This window comes from Chrysochloris asiatica, unplaced genomic scaffold, assembly GCF_000296735.1.
Source record: "Chrysochloris asiatica unplaced genomic scaffold, ChrAsi1.0 scaffold00007, whole genome shotgun sequence".
NCBI lineage: Eukaryota > Metazoa > Chordata > Mammalia > Afrosoricida > Chrysochloridae > Chrysochloris > Chrysochloris asiatica.
The window spans coordinates 27913655-27925501 of record NW_006408525.1 but is presented as its reverse complement, the minus strand read 5'-3'; the positions used below and the strand labels follow the sequence as shown (position 1 = coordinate 27925501).

At 50.2% G+C, this 11847-nt stretch overlaps 1 protein-coding gene across 1 annotated transcript in view; it reads left to right on the top strand.

The window, feature by feature from the left end:
- Positions 1-3463: 3463 nt before the first annotated feature.
- Positions 3464-11847, top strand: part of KCNH4 (potassium voltage-gated channel, subfamily H (eag-related), member 4) — a 20356-nt gene continuing 11972 nt past the window's right edge. The window contains exons 1-6 of the mRNA XM_006832654.1: positions 3464-3851; positions 5722-5955; positions 6256-6402; positions 6515-6642; positions 7491-7734; positions 8043-8200. Of these exons, the coding sequence (XP_006832717.1) occupies positions 3776-3851; positions 5722-5955; positions 6256-6402; positions 6515-6642; positions 7491-7734; positions 8043-8200 (987 nt within the window). The 5' untranslated portion in view covers positions 3464-3775. The remainder of the gene's footprint in view (positions 3852-5721; positions 5956-6255; positions 6403-6514; positions 6643-7490; positions 7735-8042; positions 8201-11847) is intronic.

Here is an 11847-nt window from a genome sequence, read left to right as displayed (position 1 = left end):
CACGTTTATAGGGTATACCCTTTGGTCGATTGATGATGCATGGAGGGGACTGGAACCATGGCAGTGAAATGATGTATGGTGGAACCAATGTAAAACTAAAGTTCTCCCATGTAAAATATCATATAATTCACAATAAAACATGGGGAAAAAAATTTCCAGGATAAACAGAAGCTAAGAGATTTTGCCAAAGCCAACTCTGCTATGAAAAACATCCTAAAGGAAGTTCTGTGGACTGAGAAACAACAACAACCAGAGAATGACGTACATGGCAGCATCACCCTGAACTCAATCGACAAATGGAAGAGTCAAGAACAGAATAAAATGATAAGAACAGAGGCTTTGGGGTGGGGGTAGGGAGTCAGTCTATGATCAAAACAATTACAATGTGAAAGAAGGTAAACAGAGGAACAGAGATCCAGGTCAGGTAGATTACAGGATAAAATAGACCGTTTTAAATGCAGGGAAGAATTAATGGAATATAAGGTAACCACAACAATGGGGTTGGGGTGGGGGATTTAGTTCAAATGTTGGGGAGGGCAATACAAGAAGGGGGAGGAGGTGGAAGAACAAGATAGATAGGGGAACATTGAGACAAGTTTGCATGTCCTTACTGGGACAGAGGTAAATAGTGATGCATGCTCGACCTTGGAACAACAGGGCTCTGGGATACAGGGATCTAGGTATAGCTTGAAGAGGGGAAATAATACTAAAATGTTTGACTGTCTTAAGAATATAGTTTCCCTTGCCTATTATTATAAAATAGACACTTGAGTGGGATAGAAAGGAATGTTAGGAAACATGATTAGAGAAAACTTGTAAGCCCGTCTTCAGCCTATAACTGATTCGAATACCTAAAAGGGGTTCTAGAAATTGCCCAGTGAAATAGGCCTTATGCAAAGCCTTTACAGAGGACAGGACTTTAGATGGAATCCTGGGTCCCATTCAGAACCTTCTGAGGTGGGACATTCCCGCTAGAAAGGACAAGCAGACCACCCTGGAACACCTACAGTGACAGAAGATACGTCTTCAAAGAAAGATCATCAGGAAAAACCCAAAACAAAAGTGTCAGCATGACTGGCTACTACAAGAAAAAGCAAGCTGTTCACCAGGAAGACATCAAGGCTAGCAATCAAGTTCCTTCAGGACAAACTCCCCTCTAAGACTGAAACTCAAAGGGAATACACAAATAAGCATGTAAGCTTGCTGGCGACCACACTGATCTACTGGTGAGGGGAAGAGGGGAAAGGCAGCAATGAAGAAATGGGCTGAGTTCAACCACAGTCCGTTGACTCCCGTTGACCTGGAGATGAGAGAGAGAAGAGGAAGGGCTGGTTGGTCCAAAGTGTGGTGAGACCTGAGGACACTTGAGCCCATGGACAAGGACATAGCCACAGAGGGCTAGAGCTGAGAGTAAAGCATCCAGCTGATATGAAGTGAGGGGAGATGCACAAGAACACCCAAACTTGCTGACAGTATCCATTTGACCTAGTCTCCATGGCTTGATAATCAGAACTCGACTAGATGAAGATTTGTTTGTTTGTTGTTTTGTTAAGTGCCGTTGAGTCGGTTCCGACCCATAGCGACCCTGTACAGGGTTTCCGAGGGTGTAAATCTTTACGGGAGTAGAAAGCCTCATCTTTATGAGGGGGCTATAAAGGCACAAAGTAACTGGCTTACAAAGTTTCAAGAGGGAGTTTAGTTTAAGAGTATGGGGGGAAAGAAAGAGTCCCCACTGAATAGATTTCATCTTGTCTAGATGGGTCTGGTGAAAAGAGAATGGGGTATGTTTCATATGGTTCAATAGTGACTAATTACGACTGTCGCAATTGTAAAGGTAGAAGGTTTGTAACAAAAACAGAGGAGTGGTTAATCTTACCGTCTAGAAACAGAGGACCCTAGGACCATCAAGGGAGAAGCGCACAAGCAGAATGCAGGACCTTAGCCAGAGAAGCAGCGATGCCAGAGACGGAGGCAGAGATGGGGGCATGGAGAGGGGGAGCGGTTGAGAACTGTAGATTCATGGGAAGAGTGGGCCTAAGAGCTGGTGGCCAGGAGGCAGACTTGCAGAATGTGCCCTTTGGAAATGTAAATTATTATATATGCCTGAGTGGGGTTTTTTTGTTTTTGTTTTTAAAGCTAAAGTGTTTAGAGAGAAATACTGGTAACTGATGGTACATGGAGGGTTTTATAATCACTGTAATGAAACAAGGTGTATGATTTGTTGAATGTAAAACTGGTGATCTACTCTGTAAACTTTCACTCAATCCATAATAAAAAGCTTTTTAAAAAAAGTTTTGAAAAAAAAAATAAGTGAATAAAAATAGAGACACAGAAAGAAATGGTAATATGTCATCAAACAAATGTTCCAGATGATGCTCAGATCTTGGGGTGAGATGAGTAGCATTGGTGGGCTCCCTTCCGTGCTCACCTTTCCACTCTTGTTAGCTTTATCTGTTTTGTCCCAGGAAGCAACCACCCTATGCCACCTCAGCCATCCTAGTAACTTTCTGTTCACAGTGACAAAGTTCTGTCTAGTCTCACCTGGGTCCTTTTTGCTGTTGCATTGATTCCCTCCTGGAGAAGACAAAGATCTACATTCATCTGTGCACACATGGAGATTTGCAAACTGTGACTCTGACCACTTCAAAACTATCTTTCTCAGCTCCAGACTTTCCCACTTGAAAGATAGTAGAGGGAAGGAATATTAAATTAGGACAGTAGAAAGAGGGAGAATAGAGAAGGAATTGCTAAGACACTGATTTTGTACAGAGACATGCAATATACTATTAAATTCTAATAACTGCATGAGTTAAGAATTACTAGCTCCATTTGACCTGTGAAGAAAGTGAGGCTCAGACAGGCTAAGTCACACATTGTTGTTGTTAAGTGCCGTCGAGTCGGTTCCGACTCATAGCGACCCGAGGAACAGCTGGTGGGTTTGAACCACCGACCTTATGGTTCGTAGTCCAATGCTGATACTACAGCGCCACACCAGGAGTCTGATCTCATGGATACCAAAGCTCTTTTCTTTCTACTGGGCTGTACTCAGAGGCAGAGTTCATCAGGGTGCCTTAGGCAAAGTGAGGTACCAGGTGAACATTACATGATACATTCTAGGAGTTGGGGTTCCCAGCCTTTCCATTCCCCGTCTGCAAAAGTAATTTCTTGAAGCCTTTTGGTAACTGAGACAGAAGTGCAGGAATATGTGAGTACTGTAAGATATCCCAACTCCAGCAGGCGGCACTGTAAACTAGAAACCAGCCCCAGCGTGGGCGGTGCGCGGGGAAACCCGTGGGGCGGAGCTCCCACAGGCAGGAGGGAGGAAGAAGACAGGGAACCACGCGTGGGGGCGTGGATACCCTGGAAGAAGGACGTGTCTGTCATACAAGCCCCGCCTCACCTCCGCAGGTTTCTCTCCCGGTGGGCGTGTCCCGAAGTCTCTCCCCAGGAGACACGCGTGGGCCTCTCCCCTCCTGGAGGGGGGGCCGCCAAAAGGGGTGCGTGTGTCGCTGGCGGCCCCTCCCCGTGCTGGGCCACGTGGCGGGAGCGGGCCAAGCCCGGGGGAAAGAACCCAGCCCGCAGGGAAGGGGGGGCACCGAGGCGGCGCCTAACTGAGCCGAGCGAAACCGGGCTTGGGGCACAGAGGCGGCAGCGGCGGCGAGAGGGAGGGCAGGCGGGCGCATGGGGCGCCCCGGCCCCGCCGGCAGCGCGCCCCCTCCGGCCTGGCCGCGCTGAACGCCCTCCAGCGCCGCGCCTCGAACCTGTGCCCGGGGCCATGCCAGTCATGAAGGGGTTGCTGGCCCCGCAAAACACCTTTCTGGACACCATTGCCACCCGCTTCGACGGCACGCGTGAGTGGGGCGGAGGCTGGGACTGGGGGTTCATGCTAGCGGCCAAGTCTCCATCTGGGCCTGCTTGGGTCTCAGGAATGTGGCGAGACAGTAGGCGAGGGGAGAGAAGAGTTGAGGATCTGAGAACTTAAGGAATCGAGGACCAGTGTGGGAGCGTCCTGTGAGGAGAGGCGGGAACAGGGCCGGGAGCCCTGGGGTCCAAGGTTAGGGGGTGTGACTCGAAGGAAAAGAGGCTCTTTGTGCGGTAAAACGGAGGAGGGGCCTTGGGAGCCGCCCACTCCCAGCACAGCTCTGTTGGGGGCGTGTTTGGGGGCTTCCGAGATCCAGACGTGGAACGACAAAGTGGCCGAGCACATTAAGGTCTCCTCCCAGACGACTGCAGCTCCCCTCCCTCCCCCAAAAAAGAGGTAAGATCAGACTTCGGTAGGACCCAGTTTGGATTAAGGTCATGAGTGCCCCAAATCGGAACCTGTGGTGCTTCTGAGGAGGGTGAGGAGGAAAAGGGGGCGGTCCGTTGATGGAGGGAACTCCCTGCTTGCCCACCTTCCAGTTCAGTTCCAGGTTCAGCACCTTGGACAGCCGCATTCCTCCTTCCTTCCTCTTCTCCCGCCATTCCCTCTTCCTACACTGGAGCTGAGTATTAGCCCCCTGTCCCCCTAAGGAACCCTGGACAAAATCTGGAGGGTGAGGGAGCGGTACCCGAGGGCGGAAACCAAGCCGCCGCCGGGGCCCTACCCGTCTCCACACACACCACACACACACACACACACACACACACACACACACCTCCCTTGTTTCCATAGCGCCTGTCACCGGGGCAACGGACCCTGGGATGGAAAGAGGCTGCGCCTGCCCTGGACCCAGCACCTCCTGGGTCTCCTCAGTGTCCCCATCAGCTCCTCCACCCCCAGACACTCACCCTTCCTGGCACCCTAGAACTGGCTGTGCCTGGACCACCACCGGCAAGAGCCATTTCTCTGTCCCTGTACCCACCTGCAGGAGACCTAACACTCCCTCCCACCCACTGGAGCTAAAGGGTGCCAGCTCAGGTTCTCTTGCTGAGAGTTACTGGAGTCACACCCCATTGTCCTCTTATGTCAGACTTTGAACCATGGAGAGAGGGACCTGAAATGAACTGAAAAGGTGCTAGAAAGTGGATCTTTCATGGAAGGCAGGGATGGAGACCCCTGCTCATCATGGTCTCCTTCCCCTCACATTTAGGAGTTTTTTTGAGTTTGGATAATCTCTGCCTTTCAGTTTCCTATCAGTAAAATGGGTGCAGTCTCACTAGAAGCTCAGCCCTGCCCACGCTCTAATAGAATGGCAGTATGGTTTCTAAGAGCTGTATGAATGTGGGGAATCATTTCACCTTCTCAGAGAGGATCTTGATTTAATGGAGCTTACTCTGTGTGATGTGCTGAAACTTGTTCTTCCTAAGTTAATTCTTGAAACCTCACAACTGCCATGTCAGGAAGATACTATTATGATCTCCCACTTTACAGAGAAGGAAGCTGAGGCACAAGAACTTTCCCGAGGTCACACAGGGGTGGCAGGGGTGGATGCTAGAGCCCATGTTCTTACTCATAGTCCTGTGCTGCCTCCTACGGTAATAGCTCACCAGCTTAAAGGCAGGATTCCTTCTCTAACCAATCAGCAGTCCCTGCCCCAGTTCTAGGTAACCCTTGAGTCCTCGGTTTTCTCTCCCTCTCTTCTTACCCTCATTTCAGAATATCTTAAAGAGGGATGATCCAGGATTCACACAGGAGCCTGGCAAACTTTTGCCTCTGTGGCCTCTGACTAGAGCTGAGACAATGTGCTACTCACCTGAAAGTTGAGCTCTTCTCCTGATCTTGACCTCTTCTTCCCATAGATAGCAATTTCTTGCTGGCCAACGCCCAGGGTCCACGGGGCTTCCCCATCGTCTACTGCTCCGACGGCTTCTGTGAGCTCACAGGCTACGGCCGCACCGAGGTCATGCAGAAAACCTGTAGTTGCCGTTTTCTCTACGGCCCAGAGACAAGTGAGCCAGCTCTGCAGCGGCTGCACAAGGCCCTGGAGGGCCACCAGGAGCACCGGGCTGAAATCTGCTTCTATCGCAAGGATGGTGAGGGGTCCACCCACCCTGTAGTCCTTCCCAGACCCCAGGCCTTACCTAGAAGCCACTTGGCACGGTGAAAACCTGGCTGCTCCTCCTCACTGACACAAGTGACTCTGTGTCCTTGACCCTCTCTAGGTCTCCATGTTTCCATCCATAGGTTGGAGAAACCAGCTGACAGTCTTGAGGTCCTTCCAGCTCTACACCTTTGTCTAGCCCTTTGATGATGTCCAGCCATCCAAGGAGACTAGGGAGGAAGGGATGTCACAGGTTACTCATTCTCCCCACTCCCTCTCTCTACACCTACAGGTTCAGCCTTTTGGTGTCTCCTGGACATGATGCCCATCAAGAATGAGATGGGGGAAGTCGTGCTATTCCTCTTTTCCTTCAAGGACATTACTCAGAGTGGGGGCTCAGGACTTGGCCCCACAGCAGGCCATGGGGACAGTAATCATGGTAACTGCAAGTCTGGGGGTCAGAGACCCTTGCCCAAGGTCACAAAAGACCTCTACCTGCCCAGCTTCATGGAATGTGCCTCTACTCATCTCTGCACCTTTATTCCCAACAGAAAACTCCCTTGGCAGAAGGGGGGCCAACTCGAAACTTCGATCCGCCAAGAGGCAGAGCCGTACTGTCCTACATAGACTGACTGGCCACTTTGGACGCCGGAGCCAGGGAGGCATGAAGACCAATAATGTGAGCCCTATCCCCATTCCAATACTCCCAAGTCCTCCAGCCTTAACTCTGAGGTGTCCCTGATGTTCTCCCTGTTCCTTTGTCTCCTTGGTCCTCCCCTCCATTGACTTGCCCCTTTCTCCATCCATTCCCCATGTACCATTCTCTTGTTCTATCTCCATGTCCTTCCATCACATCTCTCCTGCACCTTGGGTAATTGACATTACTCTGCTCTGATGATGTCACAAGGGTGGGGCTATAGTAGCAATTACATCACCTACCTCAGGGTGATAGGGTTACATCATAGGAGATGAAATCCCAAGATGCTGTGGTCTAGTGGGGAGATCCCCAATTTGGGGCCTGGTTTCTAGACCTGTGTTCTGCCTTCTAGGACCCTGACAAAGCAAAGGCATTGCTTCATCAATCCTCTGTGCAGTGTGTCAGGGCTACAGGAAGTGGAGTGGCCACACCAGCCCCCTCTTATCCCAGGAACATGGTTACCTTCCACTTTGCCCCAGAATCCAGGAGGAACTCAAGGGGGGAATTAGTGACTTACCCTCAAGTTAGGGTATGTGGCTGACTTGTCATACACAGGATATAGGTCAAACCTTGTAACCACCAACCCCTTCATCTAGAACATGACTGATTCAGGAGGGAGACTGGGTGCTAGCTTAGCAGGAGTAAGAAAATGTCAGGTGCCAACCTCTGAACATGTCTCCTACACCTTCAGTCTCCTCCCATGACTGGCCTTGCAGTTACCAACTCCCCCCCACCTCCCATTACCTTTCCTCATTCCCTGCCCCTCCCTTCCCAAGCCCTGACTCCTCTCTCCCCCAAGCTGCCTCAACCACCACCCCCTCTCCCTTTAGAATGTGTTTGAACCAAAGCCATCAGTGCCTGAGTACAAGGTGGCGTCCGTGGGGGGATCCCGCTGCCTCCTTCTCCACTACAGCATCCCCAAGGCCATCTGGGATGGCCTCATCCTGCTCGCTACCTTCTACGTTGCGGTCACCGTCCCCTACAACGTCTGCTTCTCAGGCGATGATGACACCCCCATCACCTCCAGACACACTCTAGTCAGCGACATTGCTGTGGAGATGCTCTTCATCCTAGGTCAGACCCTCTGCTCCACCTGTCTGGCGGGTGGGCCAGGGGAACCCACCCAGCCAACTCTTACTCCATCTTAAGCCTGTAAGCCCATCCATTTCTGGGTCTTTAAGTCCCTATGGCCCATATGCTCTGACCTTGGTCCTGAAGACTTCAGTTTGGGGGCCTCTCCTCACTAAGGACCATCCAGAACCCCAATGAATGCTCTCCATCCCTGACTCCTTAAGTCTGGGTCTTTAAAGCCTGTCACCAATTTGCTTGTCCCTTAGCCCTTTGGGCTGAGTTACCATAGTAACAGCCTCTTGCACCTCTAGATATCATCCTGAACTTCCGCACCACCTATGTGTCCCAGTCTGGTCAGGTGATCTCTGCTCCTCGCTCCATTGGCCTCCACTACCTGGCCACCTGGTTCTTCGTGGACCTCATTGCTGCTCTGCCCTTTGACCTGCTTTATGTCTTCAACATCACCGTGGTGAGTGACGTAGCACCCCGATTTCGCTGTGGTGTCTCCCATTACCAGTGCCAGTTGCTGTCAAGTCCATCCTAGCTCATGGCGAACTCCTGTGTGTCAGGGTAGAACTCTGCTCCGTAGGGTTTTCAATGGCTAATGTTTGGAAATAGATCACCAGGTCTTTCTTCTGAGGTTCATTTGTATAAATTCAAACATCCAACGTTTCTGTTAACAGCCAAGCACATTAACCGTTAGCACCACTCAGGGACGCCCATCTCCCACTAACCTTTTGCCATTGAATTGAATTCTGACTCACAGCAGCGCTATGGGACAGAGCAACACTGCTCCATGGGGTTTCCAAGGCTGGAAATCTTTACAGAAGCAGACTCCCGCATCTTCCTACTGCAGAGCAACTGGTGGGTTTGAACTGCTAATCTTTTGGTTATCAGCTAAATGCTTAACCACTGCACCACTAGGACTTCTCCATCTCCCATTCCAAAATCAAAAAACCCAAATTCACTGCCATCAAGTCTTGATAGTGTCCCTATAAAGGGTTTCCAAAACTATAAATCTTCATAGAATCAGCTAGCCTTGTCTTTCTCCCTCCGAGTGGCTGATAGGTTTAAACTACTGACTTTGCAATTAGAAGTCAAATGCCTAACCCACAGCACCAGCAGGTCTCCTTCTATCTCTCATCAGGGGACCCCAAACCTAGATTTGTTGTTAAGTGCCAACGAGTCAGTTCTGACCCATAGAGACCCTGTATAGGGTTTCTGAGGTGTGGTTGGTGGGTTTGAACTGCCGACCTTGCAGATCAAATGAACCTTGCAGTCCAACACATTAACCCACAGCGCCACACCAGGACTCCCATTAACCCACCTGCAAACATTTATTAGCAACTGGTGTGGGCCAGTTGTGCTAGGTGCTGGGAACGATCATGAGGGTCTATGTTCTTGGGGAGCTCAACTCACCATCTCTGAGGGATTCTTGGGGAGCTCAACTCACCATCTCTGAGGGAAGCTGAGACAAAGGAAGAGCTAACTAGAGCTACCAAGGCGGTGTTGGTCTGATGCCAAATGAGTGGTACTTTTCACATTTTTATTTAACAAACAACTGATGAGCATTTAGCTGTCTGGAAGGCACTGTGTAGGACATGGTCGCTGTGGGGAAAAGGAACAAGGACATGGCCTTCAAACAGCCAAACTGGAAAGGGGTCATGAATACTGGGGGATAGAGGTGTGGGCATGTGGGGAGACATCAGGAACAAAAAAGGTAGAAATCAGTGAAAGATGAGGAAGAGGCGTTGCTAGTTTGGGGCTGGGCACAGAGCTAGCGAGCCCTGGAATTCCAGGCTGGCACATGGACATGTGCAAAATGACCTGAAATCTAGCTGGTATCTGGGAGGCAAAGTATGCAGATTAGGACGGGTTCTGGGATGAGGCAGGAATAGAGCTAGACCTTCAGCACCAAGTCAGACTTGGCTGGCTGGAGATGAAAGAGCATCTGGGGTAGCATAGTAAGCCCAGACCAGGAGGGAGAGGCTGTAGGTGGGACTGAAGACAGAGGATCCGGACTTGTGTCTTCCTGGGGAGTTACTGGGAGGACCCCAAGGGCTCAGCTTTGAACTTTTCCAGCAGAGCAGTAGATCTTTTCAGATCAGGGTCAGGGAGTCAGTCCCACCCTGTGTCCCCAGGCCCCCTCGGTTGTTGGTTGGGAGGTGGAGAGCAGTTTCCCTGTATGCTGCTCTCTCTGCCACATAGCTATAGCGGGAAACCACCTACACGCAGCCGGATTTAACTAGCCGCCAACGGGCTGTGGGCCTCTTCTCCTGGCTGTGTACACGTGTGTGCGCGCTCCTACACACGTGCATGTGTGTATGTCTGCCCTGAGACTCCGGCCATTCAAAGCAGAGATCCAACTGTCCCCATGAGCACCCCCTCTGCACCTACAGAGGGCTGTCACTAAGGGACAAGGGGAACTGCAGAGTCCCTTGCATTTCTCGTCCAGTACTTCTGGATACACCAAGAGGTGTACAGTTTTTTACAGTTCACCAAGCTCATTCACACACATCATCACACAGGAACCTCACAGTAACCCTTCAGGGTAGATTCTCTTTATCCTTTATTTTCCAGAGATAGATGCATAGACACAAAGAGGTTAAGTGACTTGCTGAAGGTCACACAGCTAGTAAGTAGCAAACAGGACATTAGAACCAGATCTCCAGTCTCCTAACCTGGTATTTCCAATATATCACCCTGATTCCCAGGAATCCAGGGTGCATGAGGGGGTGGTCTGACTTAAGAGAAGGTGAGAAGCAATGCTGGAGACTTGGGAAATCAGAGCAAAGATGAAACTGGCAGGCGCTGGCAGAGCGGCAGGCTTGAAGGGCTTGAGACTTACTGGTCCTAGGAGAATGAGACGAGAGCCCCCAAGGAGTTGAGTCCCAGGGCAGGTCAGTGGGAGAAGCCCTGTGGGACTCCAGTTTGAGCCAGGAGCTCTGGGAACTGGGGGTGAGCATTAAGCTTTGCAGAGGATCCACTCATCAGAGAATTAGGGTCATCTCTTTTCCAGCTCCTTCACCCCAAATCAGAGAAAATGGCATGAAGTGATTCAGGAACAGTGTGGGACCAGGACTCTTTAGGATGCTTCTGTAGACCCTTGGAGGAGGCCTTCACACCAAGCTCCCCAGGTGCTGCCCCAGAGCCTCCAGCCCCCTGTGAGAAGGGAAGTCCAACCTGTTCCTCACCCCCAAGGTAGAAGAGCTCATTGAGATATTAATATTACCAACAAGAACAGCAGTAGTAGTAATAACATTGGTGGTGGTAGTTATGTGCCGTGGAGTCAGTTCCGACTCATAGTGACCCTGTATAGGGTTTCCGAGGCTGTAAATCTTTACAAGAGCAGAAAGCCTCATTTTTCTCCCGCAGAATGGCTGGTTGTTTCAAACTGCTGACCTTGTGGTTAGCAGTCCAACTCATAACCACTACGCTACCACAACTCCTTGTAAAAAACATTAATATTAACGTTAAGTGTCATTAGCTCCAACAACCCCCACCCCCAACTCCACAAGGATAGAGTCTCCCAGCTCAGGCGTCCTCAGTTTCTGCTCTCTGTCTCCTCAATTCTTGGGCATGGCTCTTTCTTCTGCAACTAATTCACAGCTCTCCAGCTTCACAGACTCCTCCTTGTCCATTCCCATTTGCCATGCTGTTCCATGTTTCAGGGAAGAAGGCTGTCACAGTCACCATCGTCACTACCAGCTCTCGCCCACAGTTGTTTTTTATTCAAGACACTTGGCACTTTGAGCAGGGGCACCATCACAGAACAGTTTATCTGTCCCCCTGCCTCTGGCCTGGCCTGGCTCCTGCACCAGGCCAAATGCATTAGAGTACGAAATGGGCTTAAGTGTTGGTCCAGCCTAGAGTCCCAGATCCATCATTACCTTGGTCTGTAACCTTAAGCAACTCACTAACCTCTCTGAGGCTTAATTTACTCATGTGCAAATTGGGAACAATGAAAATCATTGGACTAAAGGCCCGATACATGTATAAACCAAAAAGTAAAACAATTAATAAAATAAACCTATTACCATAAAGTTGATTCTAACACATAGGGACCTAGAGGACAGAGTACAACTACTCCCATAGTGTTTTGTTTTGTTTTTTAAT